This window comes from Megalobrama amblycephala, linkage group LG15, assembly GCF_018812025.1.
Source record: "Megalobrama amblycephala isolate DHTTF-2021 linkage group LG15, ASM1881202v1, whole genome shotgun sequence".
Lineage (NCBI taxonomy): Eukaryota > Metazoa > Chordata > Actinopteri > Cypriniformes > Xenocyprididae > Megalobrama > Megalobrama amblycephala.
Window position 1 is genome coordinate 26,674,019 of NC_063058.1, and position 20,470 is coordinate 26,694,488.

Below are 20,470 nucleotides of genomic sequence, written 5' to 3' on the forward strand. Positions count from 1 at the left end.
GATGACTCTGGTAACCTTTTTACTTATGCAATTTATGACTTTCCACAATTTCATTCATCTTGTTAAAAGACACTCCCTATATAATCCAAGGAGAATAGTCAGAATACAATCTACTTTGTTCTTGGATGGAATTGATCTTTTGGACAATAAATGTACCAATAGACATGTACGCCAGATCTTCCAATTCATGAAAAAAATTTCACCAAGAGGAAAATTCTATTGGAGATCTTTGGTAGAAGATATAGATTGGAAAAAGGCATGGCTTTTACCAGGAAAATACTGCATATCCAATAAAGCTAAAGAAATGCATTTCAAAATTTTACATAAAGTATTTCCTGTTAACTGTAATATTTCTAAATATCTGGACATTGACAGCTCATGTTCTTTTTGTAAACTAGCAGAGGAGACATTTGCACATCTGTTTTATTATTGTCCTGTATCCAAACAATTTTGGTCTGACCTTGGCTCCTATATTTTCAATTCTACAAATGTTACTCACAGAGGTGGGAAGTCCAGGGGTCAGAGAGTAAAAGTCCTGCCATATTTTTATTCCACCCACTGAAGCGTTAATGAGATAAATAAGTAATTAATTGAGTGATGATTGAGCATTATTGAAGACACCTGATGATAACAAGCAGAATCACTAAAGGAGAAAATCACAATTTTTAAGTTACCATCATCGAGGTCAGGGTTTGTTTTAGTTGAGCTCTTGACCCTTATTGACTTTTTAATATTAGATTTGGTTTGGGCAGTTTTAACTGCATTAAAACCAACAAGCAAAGTTAAAAGATGATTAGGTGGTGTTGGTTATGTTTTTACATAATAATTATTGGATCTGAATCACTGCACTTTAGAGCCCAATCTCTGAGTTATATTTACATTATTGATTACAGCACTGTGATTCTACAGCATGTGGTACGAGTATTTAAATCCAGCATACATTCTTCTCACAGTAGAATAACTTATGTTGTCAGGTCCAAACAACCACTTAAATCTCCTTGTACAATATTTATTATGTGTAGAACAAAAATAAAATAACATACGTGTCATGTTTCCAATGCACAATAAACACATTTACATACACATCAAGTATAATTCCACATTTCATTAGGCATTTCATTTAATTCTAGGCCAAAACATTGTGCTTTTGGGGAATACAGCTTGAGGGACCAATATGAACAAAAGACCCATTATCAAAGTTGAGCTGAAATCATTTGAGAGAAAGATATTTTACTTGACAAAGTGTTTGTTCCACATTTATAATAGCAATAGTCTGAGACAGGTTACAATAAGGAGTAAACTTATGACATGACAGGCATATGCAAAATCAATACAAGACGTCATATTTACATATTTCTGATGTCACAACAAAAAGAATGTAATAAAAATGTCTTTGATTTAATAATGACTGATTTGATATATTTTACCATTATATATTATAGATAGATTATTTAAAATTTTTATAAAAGCATAAGATAAGATTCACTGCCCTATATTTTGGAGTGTCTGATCATCAGTCTTGTATTATGGCATCAGTAATGGTGGCATCTTTCTCCAGGTCCACAGTGATTTTCTTGCCAACCAGTTTGAAGATGTTCTCTGGTCTCATGCCGTGCGGTTCGGCCACTTTTACTGTCAGCATGTCGAGAGTTAATGTCTGACCCTTCTGCAATGGTTTCCGGGCCACCACTGACTTCCCCAACTAAAAGAAAGAACATAAACATTAATTTAATGACTTTTGATAATTTTTTTATTTTAAAGTCTGCCAGAACGACCGTTATATCTGACCTTGCTGTGACAAGAAGCCTCACAGGGCAGCATCTGTTTGATTGGCGAGCCCATTGCCATCTCAACCGTCCTGATGGCTTTCACCAGCTCCGCCAGCTCCGCCGGCTCCAGTGATGCTGAATGGTCACTGCCTTTCCAGCTCTTATCCAGGGTCACATGACGCTCCAGGACCTTTGCCCCAAGTGCCACAGCAGCCACAGACACATGGATGCCCGTCTCATGTCCAGAGTAGCCTATGGGAATGTCCGGAAACTCCTTCTGGAACTCCTGCATAGGAAAAAGGAAAGAAAGATTTCAAACTACTCTGCTACTACTAAAAAAATTAAACATTTTCTTCAGTAATTTTTGAATATCATGAAGATTAAAGATATTTGCATCTTACAGGGATCAGGCTGAGGTTGACGTGCTCTAGTGGCAGTGGATAAGCGCTGGTGCACTGCAGGAGCGTGAAATTGGGATTGAGCTTCTTGACGGTTTGATAAACACAGCGCATGGTCTCCATAGACTGCATTCCACTAGAAATCACCATGGGACGACCTATAAAAATAGCCAAAACTTCAGCTTCAAGATATGGCTGCTTCTGGGAGAACACAAAGTAATTATTTCAGTCATTAACACATTAAGATATGTTCACACATGTCGATTTCTCTGCAGACTTAAATCCAGCCCAACATGAAACTCCAGAAAATCCACACCAGGATTTCTAGGTTTCATTCGCTCTGCTCTCTGGCCAATCAGCACTGTCAATACGTAATTGCCAAGGTGCTCCTGAATAACTGATTTCAAATGCACAAGAGAAGCTACTCAGATTCAGTTATCATTTGTGAGTCACTGTGGATAGTGTCTGAAATTTAATATAAATAGAGGAACAATGTGACCTTGGGAGTGAATATGACAGACCTTCGTCAAAGGAGAAAAAGTTTTCAGCAAAAACTCTTAAATTTGTGTAACAACAGCCTGGTTATTTGAAATGGGTTTCACCTTTTTTGGCGGTTTTCTCCAGGTAAGGGATATTGTTGGTGTCAGCTGAGGCAACTTTGAAAAACGGCACATTGATTTCATGAAGAAATTCTACAGCCATCTGATTGAGAGAGCGAGAGGAAAAGTTATGAGATGCATATCAAACTTGGTCTCTAAGGGATATTTGCATGTTAACATGCATATATTCTCTAGCTATATATAAAAAACATTGGGACCCTCTTTCATTTGTTCACCTCGTCCATTCCTGATGCAGTAAAGAAGATGCCAACTTCACTGGCGTACTGTTGCAGCTCTCTGTACTGCTGGTGACTGAACTCCAGATGGTGCTTATGAGCCCCGTAGGTCGGGCCCCAGGCGTGAGGGGACGTATAGGGACGCTCCAGAGCCTGCTTGGTGAATCTGTGTTCGATCTCGCTCTTTTGAAACTTGGCGCAGTCGGCTCCACAGTCCTGAATGGAGATAAAAGGGGTAGTAGAAGTGGATTGAGTTGACAACAATCAGCAATTTTTGAATGAAAAATTAATTTCACCATATAAGAAATCTAAAAGTTAATTTGATGTGATATAATCTGTAAGTTATAGCTCAGGAGCTGTTTTAAAGAAACTTCATCTTTAATTATTGACTATGTTCCTTAGGTGAAAAAAAGTACATTTCTATACTGTACTTAAAGTGCTCTATTTTCGTGTACTAATTTTGTACTTAATATACTAAAAATTCTTCTTTAGTACTAAATCTTAAGAACATCTAAGTGTACTCAACAGTGCTATTTTGAGACACCATGAAATATGAACTAAAACGTGCTTTTAATATATTATCTCTGTATTTAAAAAATGTATTTAGATACTACTTATAGTACATTTGAACCCATAGTGTACTACAATAGCACAGTTGAGTAAACTTAGATGTTTTTAAGATTATCTTAAGAAGTACTAAAGAAGAATTTTTAGTATATTAAGTTCAAAATTAGTGCGCGAAAATAGAGCACTTTAAGTACATTACTTTTTTTTAAGTGAATTTACCATGGTTACTAAACAGGTGGGATAGACAGGATGCTAAGTTTAGGCCGGTTCACACAGAACACGTTCTTGTGGTTAAAAACAGAACAGAGAGAAAAATTCCAAGGTCTAGAGACGCGTTCTTAAAAATTATCGGCAAGTTTTTTAGAACGCTGCAAATGACTCGAGCAAAGCGGTTAAAGACTTCCGCCTTGTGCATGTTTACGTTGAAAAACAATGGAAAGTAGCTCAGTGAAATGGAAAAACACATTCTGTGTGAACAGCCCTGTTTCTGTATTCTTTCTTGTTTCAAGGTCATTTCCTCAGTTAACTAGAAAATACAGGTAAAATCATTGATATATATACAGTACAGTCCAAAAGTTTGGAACCACTAAGATTTTTAATGTTTTTAAAAGAAGTTTCGTCTGCTCACCAAGGCTACATTTATTTAATTAAAAATACAGTAAAAAACAGTAATATTGTGAAATATTATTACAATTTAAAATAACTGTACTATTTAAATATATTTGACAAAGTAATTTATTCCTGTGATGCAAAGCTGAATTTTCAGCATCGTTACTCCAGTCTTCAGTGTCACATGATCCTTCAGAAATCATTCTAATATGCTGATTTGCTGCTCAATAAACATTTATGATTATTTTCAATGTTGAAAACAGTTGTGTACTTTTTTTCCTTGATGAATAGAAAGTTCAAAAGAACAGCCTTTATCTGAAATACAAAGCTTCTGTAGCATTATACACTACCGTTCAAAAGTTTGGGTCAGTAAGAATTTTTATTTTTATTTTTTTGAAAAGAAATTTAAGAAATGAATACTTTTATTCAGCAAGGATGCATTAAATCAATCAAAAGGGGCAGTAAAGACATTTATAATGTTACAAAAGATTAGATTTCAGATAAACACTGTTCTTTTGAACTTTCTATTCATCAAATAATCCTGAAAAAAAATATTTTACACAAATATTTTGTACAATTGTACACATTAAATGTTTCTTGAGCAGCAAATCAGCATATTAGAATGATTTCTGAAGGATCATGTGACACTGAAGACTGGAGTAATGATGCTGAAAATTCAGCTTTGCATCACAGGAATAAAATACTTTGTGAAATATATTCAAATAGAAAACAGTTATTTTAAATTGTAATAATATTTCACAATATTACTGTTTTTACTGTATTTTTAATTAAATAAATGTAGCCTTGGTGAGCAGACGAAACTTCTTTTAAAAACATTAAAAATCTTAGTGGTTCCAAACTTTTGGACTGTACTGTATATATATATATAAAAAATAGTTTAACGACTTAAATTAGTCTTTTAAATTGTCATTTTTTATATGCAAACTGGTTTTGGGGTTCCCCTGGTCGTGCTAACATTGACATCTATATATTTCACTGCTCCCCCCTCCCCTGTGGTTTGAAACATGAAAAGAACCGGCATCAACACGGTATCAGACTTCACATCTGATAAAGCAGTACTTTACCTTGGCCATTCGGATCATTTTTTTGCCGATTTCTATGTCTCCTTGATGGTTCTGTCCAATCTCAGCGATGATAAAACAGGGGTTGGAGCCCCCGATTTTTCTTCCTGGACAAAGTTCAAACTCAGCAGACATTTTATCAGACAATTTTTTTTTTGATTAAGAGGCTGGAGATGTGATCACAGGTGTGCTGGCATCAAGCAAAGGGGCTGGGAAGAAGGGCACGCTATAATTTAAAGAGTGACAAGTGCTCCACCCTAACCATTGCCAACCTCCTCGCACACACCCACATAGGGCATATATCAAATGTATATAGTTAGTAATTGTAAAAAAAAAAGAAATTAGCAATGTGATCTAGATGATCTAGCAATGTGATAGTAATGTATTTCGACTACTTTTTCATTACTTTTGACCTGACTCGTTTATCACATTGATAATCTTGTACCATATTCACTGTAAAAAAATCAAAAGTTGAGAAAACTTGAAAGTTTAAGGCAACAAACTTCAGCAGATTTTTGAGTTTTCTCAACTTGTTGTATTCAGTTTATACAACAAAAAGTTGAGAAAACTCAAAAATCTCCTACAAAAACAAGTTGAGAAAACACAAAAATCTGCTGAAGTTTGTTGCTTTATACTTTTAAGTTTTCTCAACTTTGGAGTTTTTACAGTTTTAACATTAAAATGAAAAGAGAAAGAATATACATATTCCATTCTTTGTCATCAACAACGTGAAGTGCATCAAAGGTGCGTTCACGCGGCCTCGTAATTCCTATAGTTACGAGATTCTAGCTTGTAAAAAGCATTCACATCCTCGTAGAGCTCGTAATTACAGCTTGTAAACTGAGAGTTTTCTGAAAGCCCCCAGGTGTACCATGTGGCCGCTGTACCACCTGACCGCTGTAGATTCAAGGTGCGTTCACGCGGCCTCGTAATTCCTATAGTTACGAGATTCTAGCTTGTAAAAAGCGTTCACGTCCTCGTAGGGCTCGTAATTACAACTTGTATGCTGGGAGTTTTCTGAAAGCCCCCAGGTGTACCACGTGGCCACTGTACCACCTGACTGCTGTAGATTCATTTAGGCGTTGATAGTGATAATAATTCCAAGTTCAAGGACGTGAACCCAAGCGGCAACCTCCCCCTTTCTCTCGTGAAGCCAATACGGAAGTAACTTAAACTACGATTCATCGACTGGCCGCTAGGGACAGGCTCCAAAAGGGAGCAGAATCTCATAGAGTCCCATGTTAAATTGGCCAAGTTTATAGCAGAAAAAAACATGTTTACAAGTTGGTTCAAATTGTGGTTTTGGTCTATACTGCTATTTTTGCCCTTCATGACAACTCTGAGGGGGGTGAATTTTTTTATAACTTATCCGTTTAAATTATATTAAGCCTTAAAGTTCTGCATAATTAAGGGCGTGGTCACTTGAGTGACAGGTATATTGCGCTGCTGTCTGTGAGCCATCATGTTACCTCAGCTGCCGCTGAATTCGGCATCTCAGCCGTATTTGTGCTCGATTATTTTATACAATTATAAAATATGGCTTGCTGCATAATATTCGAGACTGATGTGTGTCTGTGTAGATGTGCATGCATGGGGAAGAGACAGAACACACGTTGTTGGATCGTGGCATTGGCTGAAAGTTTTGGTTGTGAGATTTACTGCAATGACAATGGCGGGAGGATATCAAAATCCGACAGCACTGCTTGGATATTATAACTAAAACTGCTGCACTATTTTGAAAAAAAATATACTTTGGACACAGGCTAATTTGTTTGTTAGATACGATCGCTGCTCAGATTGCATCCTTTCTTGAAGAACGATGACAGAGAGCAGATCATTCAGAAGAAATGTGACATGTTTTTTTGTTTTGCAATGGACATTCATATTTTACCCAAGTGCCACGGATTGGATTCATCTCGCAATCTCTATTTCATTATAAAGGTATGAAGTCCCATTTGATTTTCCATGTTGTTATTTGCACAACCAACACTACTGGTGTTGGAGCATCTATATCTTAAAAAACACCGTAGATTGACAGTAAACTTTTAGAACGTTCTGATGATAAAACTTATCTTCATTAATATTTTAGATCGTATCTTAGATAGATATATAGCTCCTTTGCTGCTAACATGGTCACGTCGAGCTAGGCAGGCGTGGTTTCAGCAACCAGTCATATCAGCTCAAACCACCTCCCCGCCTCTTTGCCCATTTTCAGTTATCCGGGAGTGACGTGCTGTGACGCGCAGCTAAGATGGCCGCGGCCTCATTTAGGCGTCAAAACTGCTGTTCAGAACTCTATGGGTGACGTCACAGACGCTACGTCCATATTTTTTTACAGTCTATGCGTGAACCAAAGCCACTGGAAGGCAAGCCTGCAAGCTTTAGCCAAAAACGGCTAATGCTAACGCCCCGTCCCCGGCGGTACGCAGAGAAGGAGACCAGAGGCTGTTTTTTGAATGGATGTCAATGGATGAGAGGCTTCACTATGCTGATTAAACATCTTTTGTGGAGAAATAGCTAATCATTTAATTAATCGACAGCCTGTTTGCTAATCTTCAGCATGTTTTACACTAAACAATACTGTCCTTGGGAACTATGTAGATTTTAGCTTGATAAAAATGTATTTTTTTAAGAGAAGGCAGACTAGGTAATGTAGCGACTGATGTCACTGCCATTATACGATAGGCTGAGAGGTGCCTCACGTGATTAAGATAGCCGCTGCGCTTTCTCCAATGGTAAGAGATACAGACCCTCCCATGTCCCTATAATAATGCTGCGTTCACGTCACCTCGTATTTACCGGAATCTTGAGATAACAACACGTGACGTTATATTCGGAGCTGTTCACGTCCTTTTTGGTCCTCGGACTGGGAATTATGCGTTTCCATGGCAGCACTATCAACGCCTAAATGAATCTACAGCGGTCAGGTGGTACAGCGGCCACGTGGTACATGTGGGAGCTTTCAGGAAACTCCCAGCTTACAAGCTGTAATTACGAGCTCTACGAGGACGTGAGCGCTTTTTTACAAGCTAGAATGTCGTAACTACAGGAATTACGAGGCCGCGTGAACGCACCTAAATATGATCTCTGCGTGAACAGCTCCGAATATAACGTCACGTGTTGTCATCTCAAGATACCGGTAAATACGAGGTGCCGTGAACGCAGCATAATTCCACAAACCCGGAAGACCTTCAGAACGTATACAAGCAATAGACACAGACTGCAAGCAAGCATGTGCAAATAAAGTGCTCACACAGCCGCGTTTGATTTCATTTTCCGGGTTGCGTCCGTTGCTGGAGCGGCTGAGAAGAGTGCGCTGTCATTATACAGTACAAGAGCGAAATAAAAACTATCACTGATGCCTTGTATAGTTTGTTTTGACACGTGACATGAGGCTGCGCACTACACAGAACGGGACACTTCAAAAACGGATTTTCTCAACACATAGACATAGACACATAGAAAACATAGACAACAAAACGGTGTGTTATACAGTGTACACTACAGTACATGTTTTCATATCATTATAAAGTAATTAGTTTGTTGAGTAGATGCTGCATTAGTGGAAAACAGTAGTATATTTGCCGTAGAGGCTGAGAGGATGCTAACATTAGTAATACCTCAAGCGGCTAAACATTGTGACAAAAACACCAAATGTTTAATGTCACGATTGTTACCATTCATTTGCATTAGTTTATATCCATTTATTCACTGTTATGCATTCGTTATCCATTGAAGTTACATATTTAAACTGTAGGCTATCCTCATCATGCAGCGACAGAAACATAAATCAGAAATGTAGTCAATTTCAGTTCTTTTTTTTTATTGGCACTGTAACATTTTCATTAGATAATCATCAAGTTTTCTAAAATGGCAAATAATATAAGTATTGTTCATTGCTCATTTCAACATTTACATTTTAAAATTTTAAATAATGCATTACGAATTAACATGAATGCACCAGCACCTTTACAAGGCATTGAATCCACAGATGACTTCAGGACAAAAATGCCCAACAAAGCGCAGTTAAAGTCCATTTTATTGATAGTGCCATAAAGATTTATATCTGATAAAGATATATCTGATAAAGATATATCTGATCAGATTAGAGTATACAATAAGGAATTTATTGATACACTGAAAAAAATAATTATGGCCCTGATTAAATTAAACATTTACATTTTACTTGTTTAAATCATTTAAATTTAGTTTTTGATTTTAATGAAAAAAATATTTAATTGGTTTTATGGGAATTACATGTGTTTTGAACCAAGCTGTGTAAATTAATTAAAGTCAGTTAAAAAAAAAAAAAAGTTGGTTCTCTGCGCATGCGCAGTTGCGCATACAGTTGCTTTGGTGCCTTTCCGGTCAGCTTCACGCAGTGAGTTGAAGGGTTTCGATCCAGGGCTGGACTGGGGCTAAAATTCGGCCCTGGACAAACCCATCCCATGCAGCCCACGAGTTCCCCTGTGAATGTTTTTGCTGGGGTTAGGGCCTTAAATTGGAGTAAGTAAATGAATAAATAAAACAATGACAGCGACAAATAATGGTGGATATTATTGAATTTACTACAAATGGCGTTAACAAATTTAATATTGCACTTGTGTCATATAGAAATACACTTTGTCAGTAAAGCACTGATTTTCATGCCGTTAAGTAAATTTAATGCTATTAAATCCTGTCATCACTTACTCACTCTCATGTCGTTCCAAACCAGTATGACTTTATCTCTTCTGTAAAACACAAAAGAAGATATTCTGAAGAATGTTGTCAACCAAACCATTTTGGTTAGGCTACCCTTGAGTCCAGTTATTTTATTTTTTTATGTTACATAGAAAGAAAGTAATTCATGTTTGTAATGACATTGAGTAAATTATGACATTTTGGGTTGAATGTATTTTGGGTTAAAATGTATTTTAAAATAAATTAAAACTACTAATAAATTAAGTCCATTATTTGACACATTTTATAGTGTATTAAACATAAGTCATATCAAAAAACCATATGTCTATTAAGGTTAAAGTCCACCCGAAACAAACAAACCGTATATTATGTTGGGTGGGGTGACAGGGATGTGTTTTAGAGAAGCTCAAACATCTGTTTAAATACAAATTGAATTATTGTGGATCAAACTTTCAAAGTCAACATAATTTTATGGGCTCATCTCTTTTCCATATTTATGATTAACATTGGGTTACTAGCTATTCCTACTGTTGTAAATGAAACTGTACTTTACACATGTCTTAGTATGCAAATAAAGCAGCAATATTCACACGCAAATGGACTTGGGGTCATTGCCAGTGATACAGTACTCACAGTACCAATTCAAACAACTGATATTATTATTAGGCTATTTTTTCTGCCCTAAAAATGTCTGTCCAGCCAAGCCTAAACTGTAAAAACCACTCAAATTTATTCAATGAAACATTTCACTCAAATATTACTGAACGCTCATTACACTTAAGGCAAGACACTACAGGCAAAAATAAAAATAAAATAAACGTTTTCACGCATTGGTCAAGTTTGAGGATTTGGGTTATAAGGGTTATATACTGCACTTTATCAATTTGTGTCTTGTAGATTTCAATTACAATGGCTTCAACACTTGACTATCAAACCTCAAGAACATGGCAATCAACAAATGTAAAAAGATGAGCTCTTCCCATCACATCACAACAAATAACTAACAATAATGACATTTTTTTTTTTAAATGATGTCAGAAAATAGTAAAACAATAATCCTATAACAGTAAACACATAATTTATTCAAGCTGCAATGCATGCTGGGAACTCACGAACTCTTAACATTTCAGCAATATGAGTTGGGACAACATTTGGAGAAATTCTGTTGGGGAAAATTGCATTTCTTAGTTTTTGAGACTCAAAAGGTTTGGTAAACGTGAAAACATGTAGTTGTTTTTTAAAAGCCATTTTCTCAAAATTAGTTTTTTTCTTCACTGAGTCATAAATCTCCACTTCAGCAGCACTTACAAAGCAGCACATACACCAAACTTGTATACAGTTTTGTTCCAAAATATTTCCTCTGATATATCAACAAAATTGGCTTTATCCAATATTCAGATTTCTGTTCTGGAAATTTATGCAAATAATTAGTGCAAATGAATGTCTCATATGCACATTTAAACATAACATTTCAGAAAACGTATATATATATATATATATATATATATATATATATATATATATATATATATATATATATATTGCAAAATGAAGAAAAAAAGGCGACTTAAATAGCTCTATTTGAAAAGAATTATTCATAGGTGAGTGGATACACATAGAAAATAATGAACAAATTACTGTCACGGCTTGCTCCAAGGAACACGGAAACATCAGATAAAAGTAGGACAACAGAGTTTTAATCTCAAAAAGGTAGAACAGGAAACAGCAAACACGACAGGCAGGCAGGAACTTAAATACACAATATACAAATGACAAACAGCTGGGAAGGTAATCAGTGTCCATGGTGGGCGATGAGTGGCGGAAACAGGGAAGCACATGGCAAACAAGGTGGTGACTGTGACAATTACAAGCATAGACAAATATAAATTAATAGTGCTTTATATTTTTCAGTTAAGTCCAACAGTATTCAGGTCAGTAATTGAATAATCAAATGTAAAATAACACTGCATAGTCTTCACTGCATAAATGAATATTATCTGTGTTATAACTACAAAAGGGATTTTTCTTTTTGTATTTTGTTATTTGATAACATTCATGACACAGAATCAGCAAAAATATTAGGCTGCTGTCACTTTAAGACCGAATGTGCGGATCCAAAATACTGTAACACATCGGGTTTTTTTCTCAGTTGTGTAGTTCGCCTATAGCCATAAGTATTGTATGACGGTCAAACTTTGCAATTAATCCGAGAATCACATACGTTTTGAATGTGATGAATGAATCTCAACAACGGTGACAAGCAACATATTCTGATAAACGGATCAACTCTGAACACTATAAAACAAGCTACTAAAAAATCACATAAAAGTAGCAAAAAATAAAATAGTGAGAATAAAGGAAATTACTAAGACAATTAAGATCATAATTCGTTCATGCAGCAATGCATGATGGGAGCCATGGATGAATTTTGATTGGTGGCACCCAGAATGCACTGCAACATGCTTTATTATTCTCACCACTGTTGAGATTCACAGGATGATTCTTCATGTCTGTGTCTAAATTAAAGACTTTTTTTTAAATTCAGAACAACTGTTGAGAAATCCTTTGGATTATATTGATAAAGCTGATCTTCTGCTGTAGAATCACAGTGCTGCTGTAATCACTAAAGTAAATCTAACTCAGAGATTGGGCTCTAAATGAGTTCAATGATTCAGATCAAATAATGATTACGTGAAAATATAACCAACACCACCTGATCATCTTTTCTCTTTGCTTGTCTGACTGTTATAACTCAGTTATAACAGCCCAAACAAAATCTAATATTAAAGAGTCAAGAGCTCAACTAAATCAAACCCTGATCTCAATGATGGTGACTTAAATTGTGATTTTCTCCTTTGGTGATTCTGCTTGTTAGCATCAGGTGTCTTCAATAATGCTCAATCATCACTCAATTAATCACTTAATTATCTCATTAACTTTTACACTGCTTCAGCGGGTGGAATAAAAATATGGCAGGACTTTTACTTTCTGACCCCTGGACTTTCCATCTCTGCGTAAAGCAGGAGACAAATTATTATAAAATTGAGTAGAGTTTATTGAATAAGCTTAGTTGCGCATGTTTTAATGCTCAGACTTTGTCTTGCTATTTTTAATAACCTTTTGGCTTTCAGTAGGTCACCTAAATAGTGGTGTAATAAATTAGTTATTAAAGGTACAAATAAATAATGTGGAAAATGAATGAAGTCATAAAACCTGCATGTCTGATAATTTTTTTTTTTAAACTGGTGTTTGAATGTTTGAAATTTCATGTCAGCTGCTTACATTCTCATATATAAACATTTATTTAGGTAATGTACACAACATGTGTGTACACAAAAATTGGGACAGAACTAAAAAGTTATTAAAGTTATGGCCCAGTTTGATATCTATAACCTACAGGAGTCTTTAAAGGGATAGTTCACACAAAAATTAAAATTCTGTCATCATTTACTCCCCCTCAGGTTGTTCCAAACCTGTATTAATTTATTTGTTCTGTTGAGCAAAAATGAAGATATTTTGAAGAATGTGAGAAACTGAACAGTTTTGAGGTACCATTGACTGCCATAGTATTTTTTCCCTACTATGGAAGTCAATGTTGCCCCAAAGCAGCCTGGTTACAAACTTTCATCAAAGTATCTTCCTTTATACTGAGCAGAACAAAGAAATTTATACAGGTTTGGAACAACTTGTGGGTGGGTAAGTGATGACAGAATTTTCATTTTTGGGTGAACTATCTCTTTAATATCCCTGAAATAATAGCTTGTTGAAAATAGCAAAAATATACTGTACATAAAATAACTTATATATTTATAACATTTTTATTAATTATAAAAAGATCAGAAAGTTTGATAAACACAATTTATTTGAAATAGATTTTTTTGCATCAATTTATTGCATCCTTGCTGAAAGTATCAGTTTCTTTAAAACAAATCTTAATGACCCCAAACTTTTGAAAAGTAGGATATACATGCACACATGCATAAACTGAATCACACCTTAAACATTACAGATTAATTTTAGCTGTGTCCTTCCTGATGTCCTCGGACTAGCAAAAATGTAACAGATAGTTAATGGAAAACTCCTGTTGCACAACACTTTCCTTGATGACATTGAAATGAGGACATTTCCCTTTCATACAGAAGAAGATTAAACAAACCATAAAATGAGTAAATGAGTATTGCATAGGAATAAATGGTAAATAAACAGAGAGAGAGAGAGATCAATTGAAGACATAAACTGGAACACAGTTGTGTTTTTGTTAACAGACACGCACAGGTGTTTTATTGAAATTAGATCTGATGTCATGTTATCACAGCGACACAAACTGACTGTTTAAAACAGAAACGTTCTAAAAATGAGCCCTGTCAATGCGATTCTGGTGCACCTGTGACGTGCTCTTTTTCTCCAGTGTCAGAATGTACTCGGCAAACTCCCGAATGGCTCCGTGGCCACCGGGTCTCTGGCAGATGTATTTAGCTGCAATGAGATCAGCCACAGGTGCGTCACATGGGACGCCGTTCAGCCCCACCTGAGACAGGACATCTACATCTTCAGCTTCTGAACCTGTGAGGGAAAACATCTCAGACTGCTCAATAAACCTTTGATTATTTTGCATGTGGTTCCAGGTTTATTTATACCATTCGTTTGGACCTTTGCATCTCTCATATCAACATGACACTCTTACCCATGAAGGCCACCTCGTCCCACCGCAGATTTTTCTCTCTCATCAGCCGCTCCACCTCAAGCCCTTTCTGCTGCTCTCCAATCCTGAGGCCACATCTGGCCTGCTGGGCCACTTTCTCCAGGAGACCCCTGGACAGTGGCTCATTCACGCTGGATATGAGGATCACCTAATGAAAGTTATGAAACATGGAAATCAATTTAACTTAATACATGTTCTTCTGATCTTAATGTTGCATGCTACTGAAAATAATAGATGTATGAATAAATAAAATGGATTGTGAATGTGTGTTCATAGGTGTTCCTACACAATAGAAAAAGTGAAATTAACTGCAGCTGTGGTTACCAGAACTTGACTTTATGGGACTTAAAGGCACAATATATAATTTTTCGCCGCTAGAGGTCATTATTTAAAACAAAGGTGTAGCTTGATGACGTGGAGATTGAGCGCTGAATCATGGGAGAATTTTCCCACGGAATTGGGCTATTTTAACACTGTTGCTGCAGGTTGTTTTTCATGTCCGCAAGTAGAAGTGACCCCAAATAATATGATATTTAGCCCTTGGAATGTGAATTTTACCAGGGGAATCCCGCCAAAAACGCAGATTTTACCCCCAGAACACGATTTTTACTGGGGGACCCTTCCGTGAAACGTGATTGGGCTAGTTTTGAGTAGCAATTGGGTGGGTTTTGTTGTGGAAACCTGGTACTGGTATGACGTCACTAGGCGATGCACGGACATGGTCCCTGTCTTGGTTCAAATGGCTTATTTTCTCTGGATTTCTCCGAAGCAGTGGTTAGGAGCTTCGTTATGTGATAAGTGTTTCAAAATTTCAATGGTTCACCACTGGGGGGCGTGACTTTGGCAGTTTGATACACGCTCCGAACCACTGATTCAAAACAAAAGCTTCGTAAAGCAGTGTTTTGAAATCGCCCATCACTAGATATTGTATTCAAAAAGTATTCTTGTCGCTTCATAACATTAAGGTTGAACCACTGTAGTCACATGATCTGTTTTAAATATGTCTTTAGTAGCTTTCTGGGCAATGAAAGTGTTAATTGTCTTGCTGGCTATGGAGGCCTCACTGAGCCATCGGATTTTATTTATCATCTTAATTTGTGTTCCGAAGATGAACGAAGGTGTGGAACGACGTGAGGGTGAGTAATTAATGACAGCATTTTCATTTTTGGGTGTAACTAACCCTTTAAACATTCTTGGAAACATCTGAGATAATGTAACTACACAAGTCAACAAAATGTTTAACACTGTTCTAGTGGTTTCTGGATATTTTAATCCAAAAATCTTACATATTGTGCCATTAAATGTTACCGTTAAAATTAGCATTTTTTAAATTTATTTTTTATTACAGAGTATAGGTACTATGCCCCATTATTTGTGCCAGCCTACATGACTGCACCTCTATATCTTCTCTCTGCAGCATCTGTATGCCTGCCACGTCTCGAGCATTGATGGCCACAAGGTCCTCTCCAGAAACCGATGTGTAAATCTGACAATTCGTCAAACAGCCAGACACATTACACAGAAACAGCCTGATCGCCGCTTTCTCCTCTTGGCCGAAGTAGCCAAACCTGCAGAAAAGAGCTGCATTTATTTCTTCATTATTGTGTTTTGTCCAGCAGCCACAGAGTTTGTTGAAATATCCCACCTCAGAACCCTCTGCTCAGCGACAGGCCAGTCGATGTCCACGTCGATATCAACGCTGTGCTCAGGCAGCATCTCATAGTAAGCGATCCTTGTCCAACTAAAACAAACAGAACAGATCAAAATATCTGAAGCAGAGCATTTGAGGTCATGAGCTCTCATGGGTCATGTTGATTTCTTAGTTTACAAAATGCTTTTTGTCCCAATTAAAAGCTGATGGGAAGTATTTGTGAGCATCTTGACATTTGACTTTTGTACTTTATTTTAGTTTGTTTCAAACACAAAGGACTAGTCGTGATATCGATTATTAAATCTTTTTTTAAGATGGTGTCAAAATCATCTCAGTAAACTATCAAATCAATAAATTATAATGTCTAATAATTTTTTTCAAAGAAAATGTTTCATGTGAAAATTTCAACGTAACGTAACACAATAAATATATTAAACGCAAAATTTTCCGGTGCCTCTTCTTACTCTGCACATTTACCTCAGAAGTAATTTTCCATGAATTTTTGTATTTTCAAAATTTATGAAATTTTTCCACTTTTTTTGTACTTTCTGCAAAAAAATGTCTAACTTTTTGTTAGAAAAAACAAGCATTCTTTTCAAAGTGTTTATATTATTCATGAATTATTTTCATTTATTTATTTATTTATTTATTTTCATTTTCATTTTGGATTCATGCTTAGCCTCAGAAAGAAGGCAATCAAAATTAAAGAAATAAGTAACTGTAAATGTCATATAATTGGTGTACAGGAAAGGGGCTTTTCAGGCACTTGAAAAATAATTTAAAAATGTAAATGTGTATTATAAAATAGTGTAAAATGTTAAATAAAATTTACATTATGCCTTTAGGTGGTGTTTCTAGGCTAATTTAAATTTGATTATATTAAATTATTCTAATTTCCATGACTGAGAAGTGAAGGAACAGGTTTGTCACCATAGTTTGATAATGACTCACCTGTTCAAGGCCGTTTTCCAGGGCTTTTCTCGTATAAAAATAGAAAGAGCCATTTTCATAGAGTTCCCCACACCAGTCTTGGCGTCGAGGTCTGTGCGCCACATCGATGTTCAGAGGAGTCGGATTCTTACTCCCTAATTACAGTGAAAAACGTTCGGATGTAGTTCCTGCTATTATCATAGCCACAGGGTTAGGTGCCACAGATCCAAGATATGAGATCAAAGCATATTAATGTGACCTACTTTTGTTTTTTACAATATGATTTTAAGTGAGTGTCATAAACATCAATTGAAAAGTCCTTAGATGACAAATTTATACAAAGCAAAAATCTGCAGTTGTTTTCTTTATGGGGTTTGTGAGATGTTTGTACCTTTCTCGTTCACCTCCTCCCACCGAAACTGGTGTCTGCGCACCACTGAAAACACGTAGTCACAACCCTGTTCGGTGATCATCTGCAGGGCTTCTCTGATGTGATGAGGGTGCAGGCATGGAGACGTAGCCTGAATATGACAGACGATGTCCACCTCTGAAACACAGAGAAAATAAATGATAAACACAATAAAGCTGCAGGCCTTTCTGGGTCTTAAATGGTTTTTAATAAAGGCTTAAATATTTGACTTCTTTTAATTGTTTGTAATTGCTCTATATTCCAGTTCTCCCTCTTTAATTAACACAAATTCATACTGCTTACTGATAAAAACATCTCAACATTTCGACAATATGTTAAATATAATTTTCTCTTATAATTAATAATTTTTGCTTCCTAAAAAATTTAAAGTTACATATATTTACATAGAAAATTACATTCAAAAAATTAATTTCATTGTTAAATATACTATACAAGTTAACAGGTTTTTAAGCACTGTAATATTCTTTTTCTGTTTAAATTATAAAAAATATATAGTTTCCATGTCAATTCATATATATATATATATACACACACATATATCCTATATCCTACACATGCAGAAAAATTCTAGCATCACATGAAAACATACTATAGTAATTTATAGTAAATATAGAGTTTTTGAACCATACTGAAGAACTTTAATTATTTTTTTATTCTATAGTTGTGGTAATATAACTATAGTAATATAAACAAATTACTTTACCCAATACTGTACTAAGTTTTCACCAACTATAGGGCATATTATACTACAATATACACTACAGTTTATTGCAGTAAAAACTAAAGTAGCCTATACTATTTATTACAGTTGATCAGTTCACTATAGTTAATACTATGCTGTAGCATTCATTACCAAAGTGTTGTAAATACTTCAATATATACAATTTACTATATTTTACTAGTAAATAGTATTTTTAATTGAAATACAAAATCTCATCTACACTGTTAAAAATAAATATAAATTTACAGGTAGGCCTAATGGTCTGTATTTATTTTAATTTTTTACAGATTTTTCCTGTTTTGTTATTATACACTGAAATGCCTGTTGTTTTACTGATATTTATGGTAATTTAATTTCCACTATAAAATTTACAGGGAATTGCATGTATTTTAGTATTACATTAAATTTCTATTTTTTTTAAAGACATTTTCTGTATTTTTACAGAATAATGTGTAATTTTACATAAAATGTTGATAGATATTTTACAGATTTTTTTCTGTATTTTGAATATTCTGTAAAATCACAGAAATATAATGTACATTTACATATCCGCTGTAAAATAATGTGGAATTACGGGATTTTTTTTTTTTTTTTTTTTTTTTTTTTTTTTTTACAGTGTAAGCTATAGTATAGGCCTAAGTCAGATCTTTTTGTTTTGTTTTGTTTTGTTTGCGAAGCATAAATGATGAAGGTCTGTCTCACCGGGTCTCAGTCGGATGAACTCCTGGATAGTCTCCAGAGAGCTGGAAGAATCTTTGGAAACTTCAGGACTGCGGCGATGAACTTTCGCGCCCCAGACTTTTGCGACCCGCTCAATTTCATCGTGATCCGTGGAAACCCACACGCTGCCACACATAACACCAGTCATTAAAGACAAGAATTAAGACTAAAAGGCTATTTTAATCTTAGCTAGAAGATGGAAGCTCGCCGCGGAATAAAAAACATAAAAATGCATCCTATTTGCGACATTGAAAAAATGTGCTTTTTTCCCCCGACTTAGGCTACAAGTAAAAATGTAACTGTGAGAAATAAACTTGCAATTGCTGGTGGAAGTAGTTAGAATTTTGAGATTTAAAAAAAAAAAAAAAAAAAAAATCTCTATTAGCCTTTTATATTGTTTATTCCGTGGAGGAAACAAGCTTCCATATTAAAAAGAATAAATTCAGGAACAAGCATAAAATTCTGTCCTTGGAAAAAACAGCCTATATGTAGGCTATAGCTTTAAATATGACCACAAACTTATATCCACCACAAACATTTCAGTTCCCAGTTTAAGTTTGTTTCATACACATATATTGAACAACAAAAAACATATTAAAGTCATATTAAACAATTAAGAAAATATAAAGCGTAGTTGCCTGTCAGCGACTCCTGAATCCAAAGCAGCTCTCAGGACCCATCCGATGAGAGGAACACCGGCCAGATTCTTGATGTTCTTCAAAGGGATTCCTTTACTGCCACCCCGGGCCAGAATCAGAGCCGCCCGGTGAGGGTGTCCAGAGGACGAACAACACGAACTCACCTGTGAGCACCTGTTGCTCTCCATCGCCGCAGTGAGGGAACAGAGAAGAGGAAGCGGATTGGACACACCTTTATGAGAATAATTTAATTTATTCCTTATATTATTAGTTTGATATAGATTTAAAAGCATATGTCTAACGATCAGAGGCGTTTTACGGGGATTCCTCTATAACAAATAGAAAGTCCTTATCTGTCAGATAATCATCATGAGCCGAGTACTACTTTTAAGTCTCTCGTATCACTCCGCGATCTCTGGCTCCTTTAGGTTATATCAGAGACGTACGTAAGTGTTTCTTCTGTTTTAAAACACTCACAGACAGTGAGCATAAAAATCTTGATAGTAGGCTATAAAAGCTGAAGAGTAGCATATCAAGTTATAATTAAATAAAAAACATATCGAGGAAGAACAACAAACCTGCAAGTGACACAAAATGAGAGCGAACTTAAAATAGAAGATAAGTAACTTGAATTGTTGTATAATCATTATGGTTTAGTTCATTAATAATAATATATATCGTATAATCTAATATTGTAATTGCAGCCGTGTTCATTTTAATTTATAGTAAGCTACG

The 20,470-nt window shown here is 35.5% G+C and overlaps 2 protein-coding genes across 2 annotated transcripts; both read right to left on the reverse strand.

Annotated features, from left to right (window-relative positions):
* Nucleotides 1–1,009: 1,009 nt before the first annotated feature.
* LOC125247713 (sialic acid synthase-like) lies at nt 1,010–5,430 on the reverse strand. Its single transcript, XM_048159162.1, has 6 exons — nt 5,264–5,430; nt 3,003–3,218; nt 2,770–2,869; nt 2,171–2,325; nt 1,789–2,055; nt 1,010–1,702 (listed from the first exon to the last, which is right to left on the reverse strand). The coding sequence occupies exons 1-6, from the start codon at nt 5,393–5,395 to the stop codon at nt 1,514–1,516; spliced, it is 1,059 nt and encodes a 352-aa protein (XP_048015119.1). The 5' UTR covers nt 5,396–5,430; the 3' UTR covers nt 1,010–1,513.
* An 8,434-nt stretch (nt 5,431–13,864) lies between these two features.
* Nucleotides 13,865–20,118, reverse strand: LOC125247715 (N-acylneuraminate cytidylyltransferase B-like). Its single transcript, XM_048159163.1, has 8 exons — nt 19,736–20,118; nt 19,080–19,222; nt 17,618–17,773; nt 17,242–17,381; nt 16,291–16,379; nt 16,042–16,213; nt 14,628–14,793; nt 13,865–14,506 (listed from the first exon to the last, which is right to left on the reverse strand). The coding sequence occupies exons 1-8, from the start codon at nt 20,026–20,028 to the stop codon at nt 14,292–14,294; spliced, it is 1,374 nt and encodes a 457-aa protein (XP_048015120.1). The 5' UTR covers nt 20,029–20,118; the 3' UTR covers nt 13,865–14,291.
* Between the last annotated feature and the right edge of the window lie 352 nt (nt 20,119–20,470).

What these genes read in the sequence shown, in the direction of transcription:
- LOC125247713 (XM_048159162.1), bottom strand. Translation starts at nt 5,395, where the DNA reads ATGTCTGCTGAGTTTGAACTTTGTCCAGGAAGAAAAATCGGGGGCTCC. An exon ending in TCAACCTCAGCCTGATCCCT is followed by an intron (nt 2,056 to 2,170) that starts GTAAGATGCAAA and finishes TTTCCTATGCAG; the next exon opens with GAGTTCCAGAAGGAGTTTCC. An exon ending in AGGCTTCTTGTCACAGCAAG is followed by an intron (nt 1,703 to 1,788) that starts GTCAGATATAAC and finishes TCTTTCTTTTAG; the next exon opens with TTGGGGAAGTCAGTGGTGGC.
- LOC125247715 (XM_048159163.1), bottom strand. Translation starts at nt 20,028, where the DNA reads ATGCTTTTAAATCTATATCAAACTAATAATATAAGGAATAAATTAAAT. An exon ending in GTTCATCCGACTGAGACCCG is followed by an intron (nt 17,774 to 19,079) that starts GTGAGACAGACC and finishes TCTGTGTTTCAG; the next exon opens with AGGTGGACATCGTCTGTCAT. An exon ending in GGAGGAGGTGAACGAGAAAG is followed by an intron (nt 17,382 to 17,617) that starts GTACAAACATCT and finishes CACTGTAATTAG; the next exon opens with GGAGTAAGAATCCGACTCCT.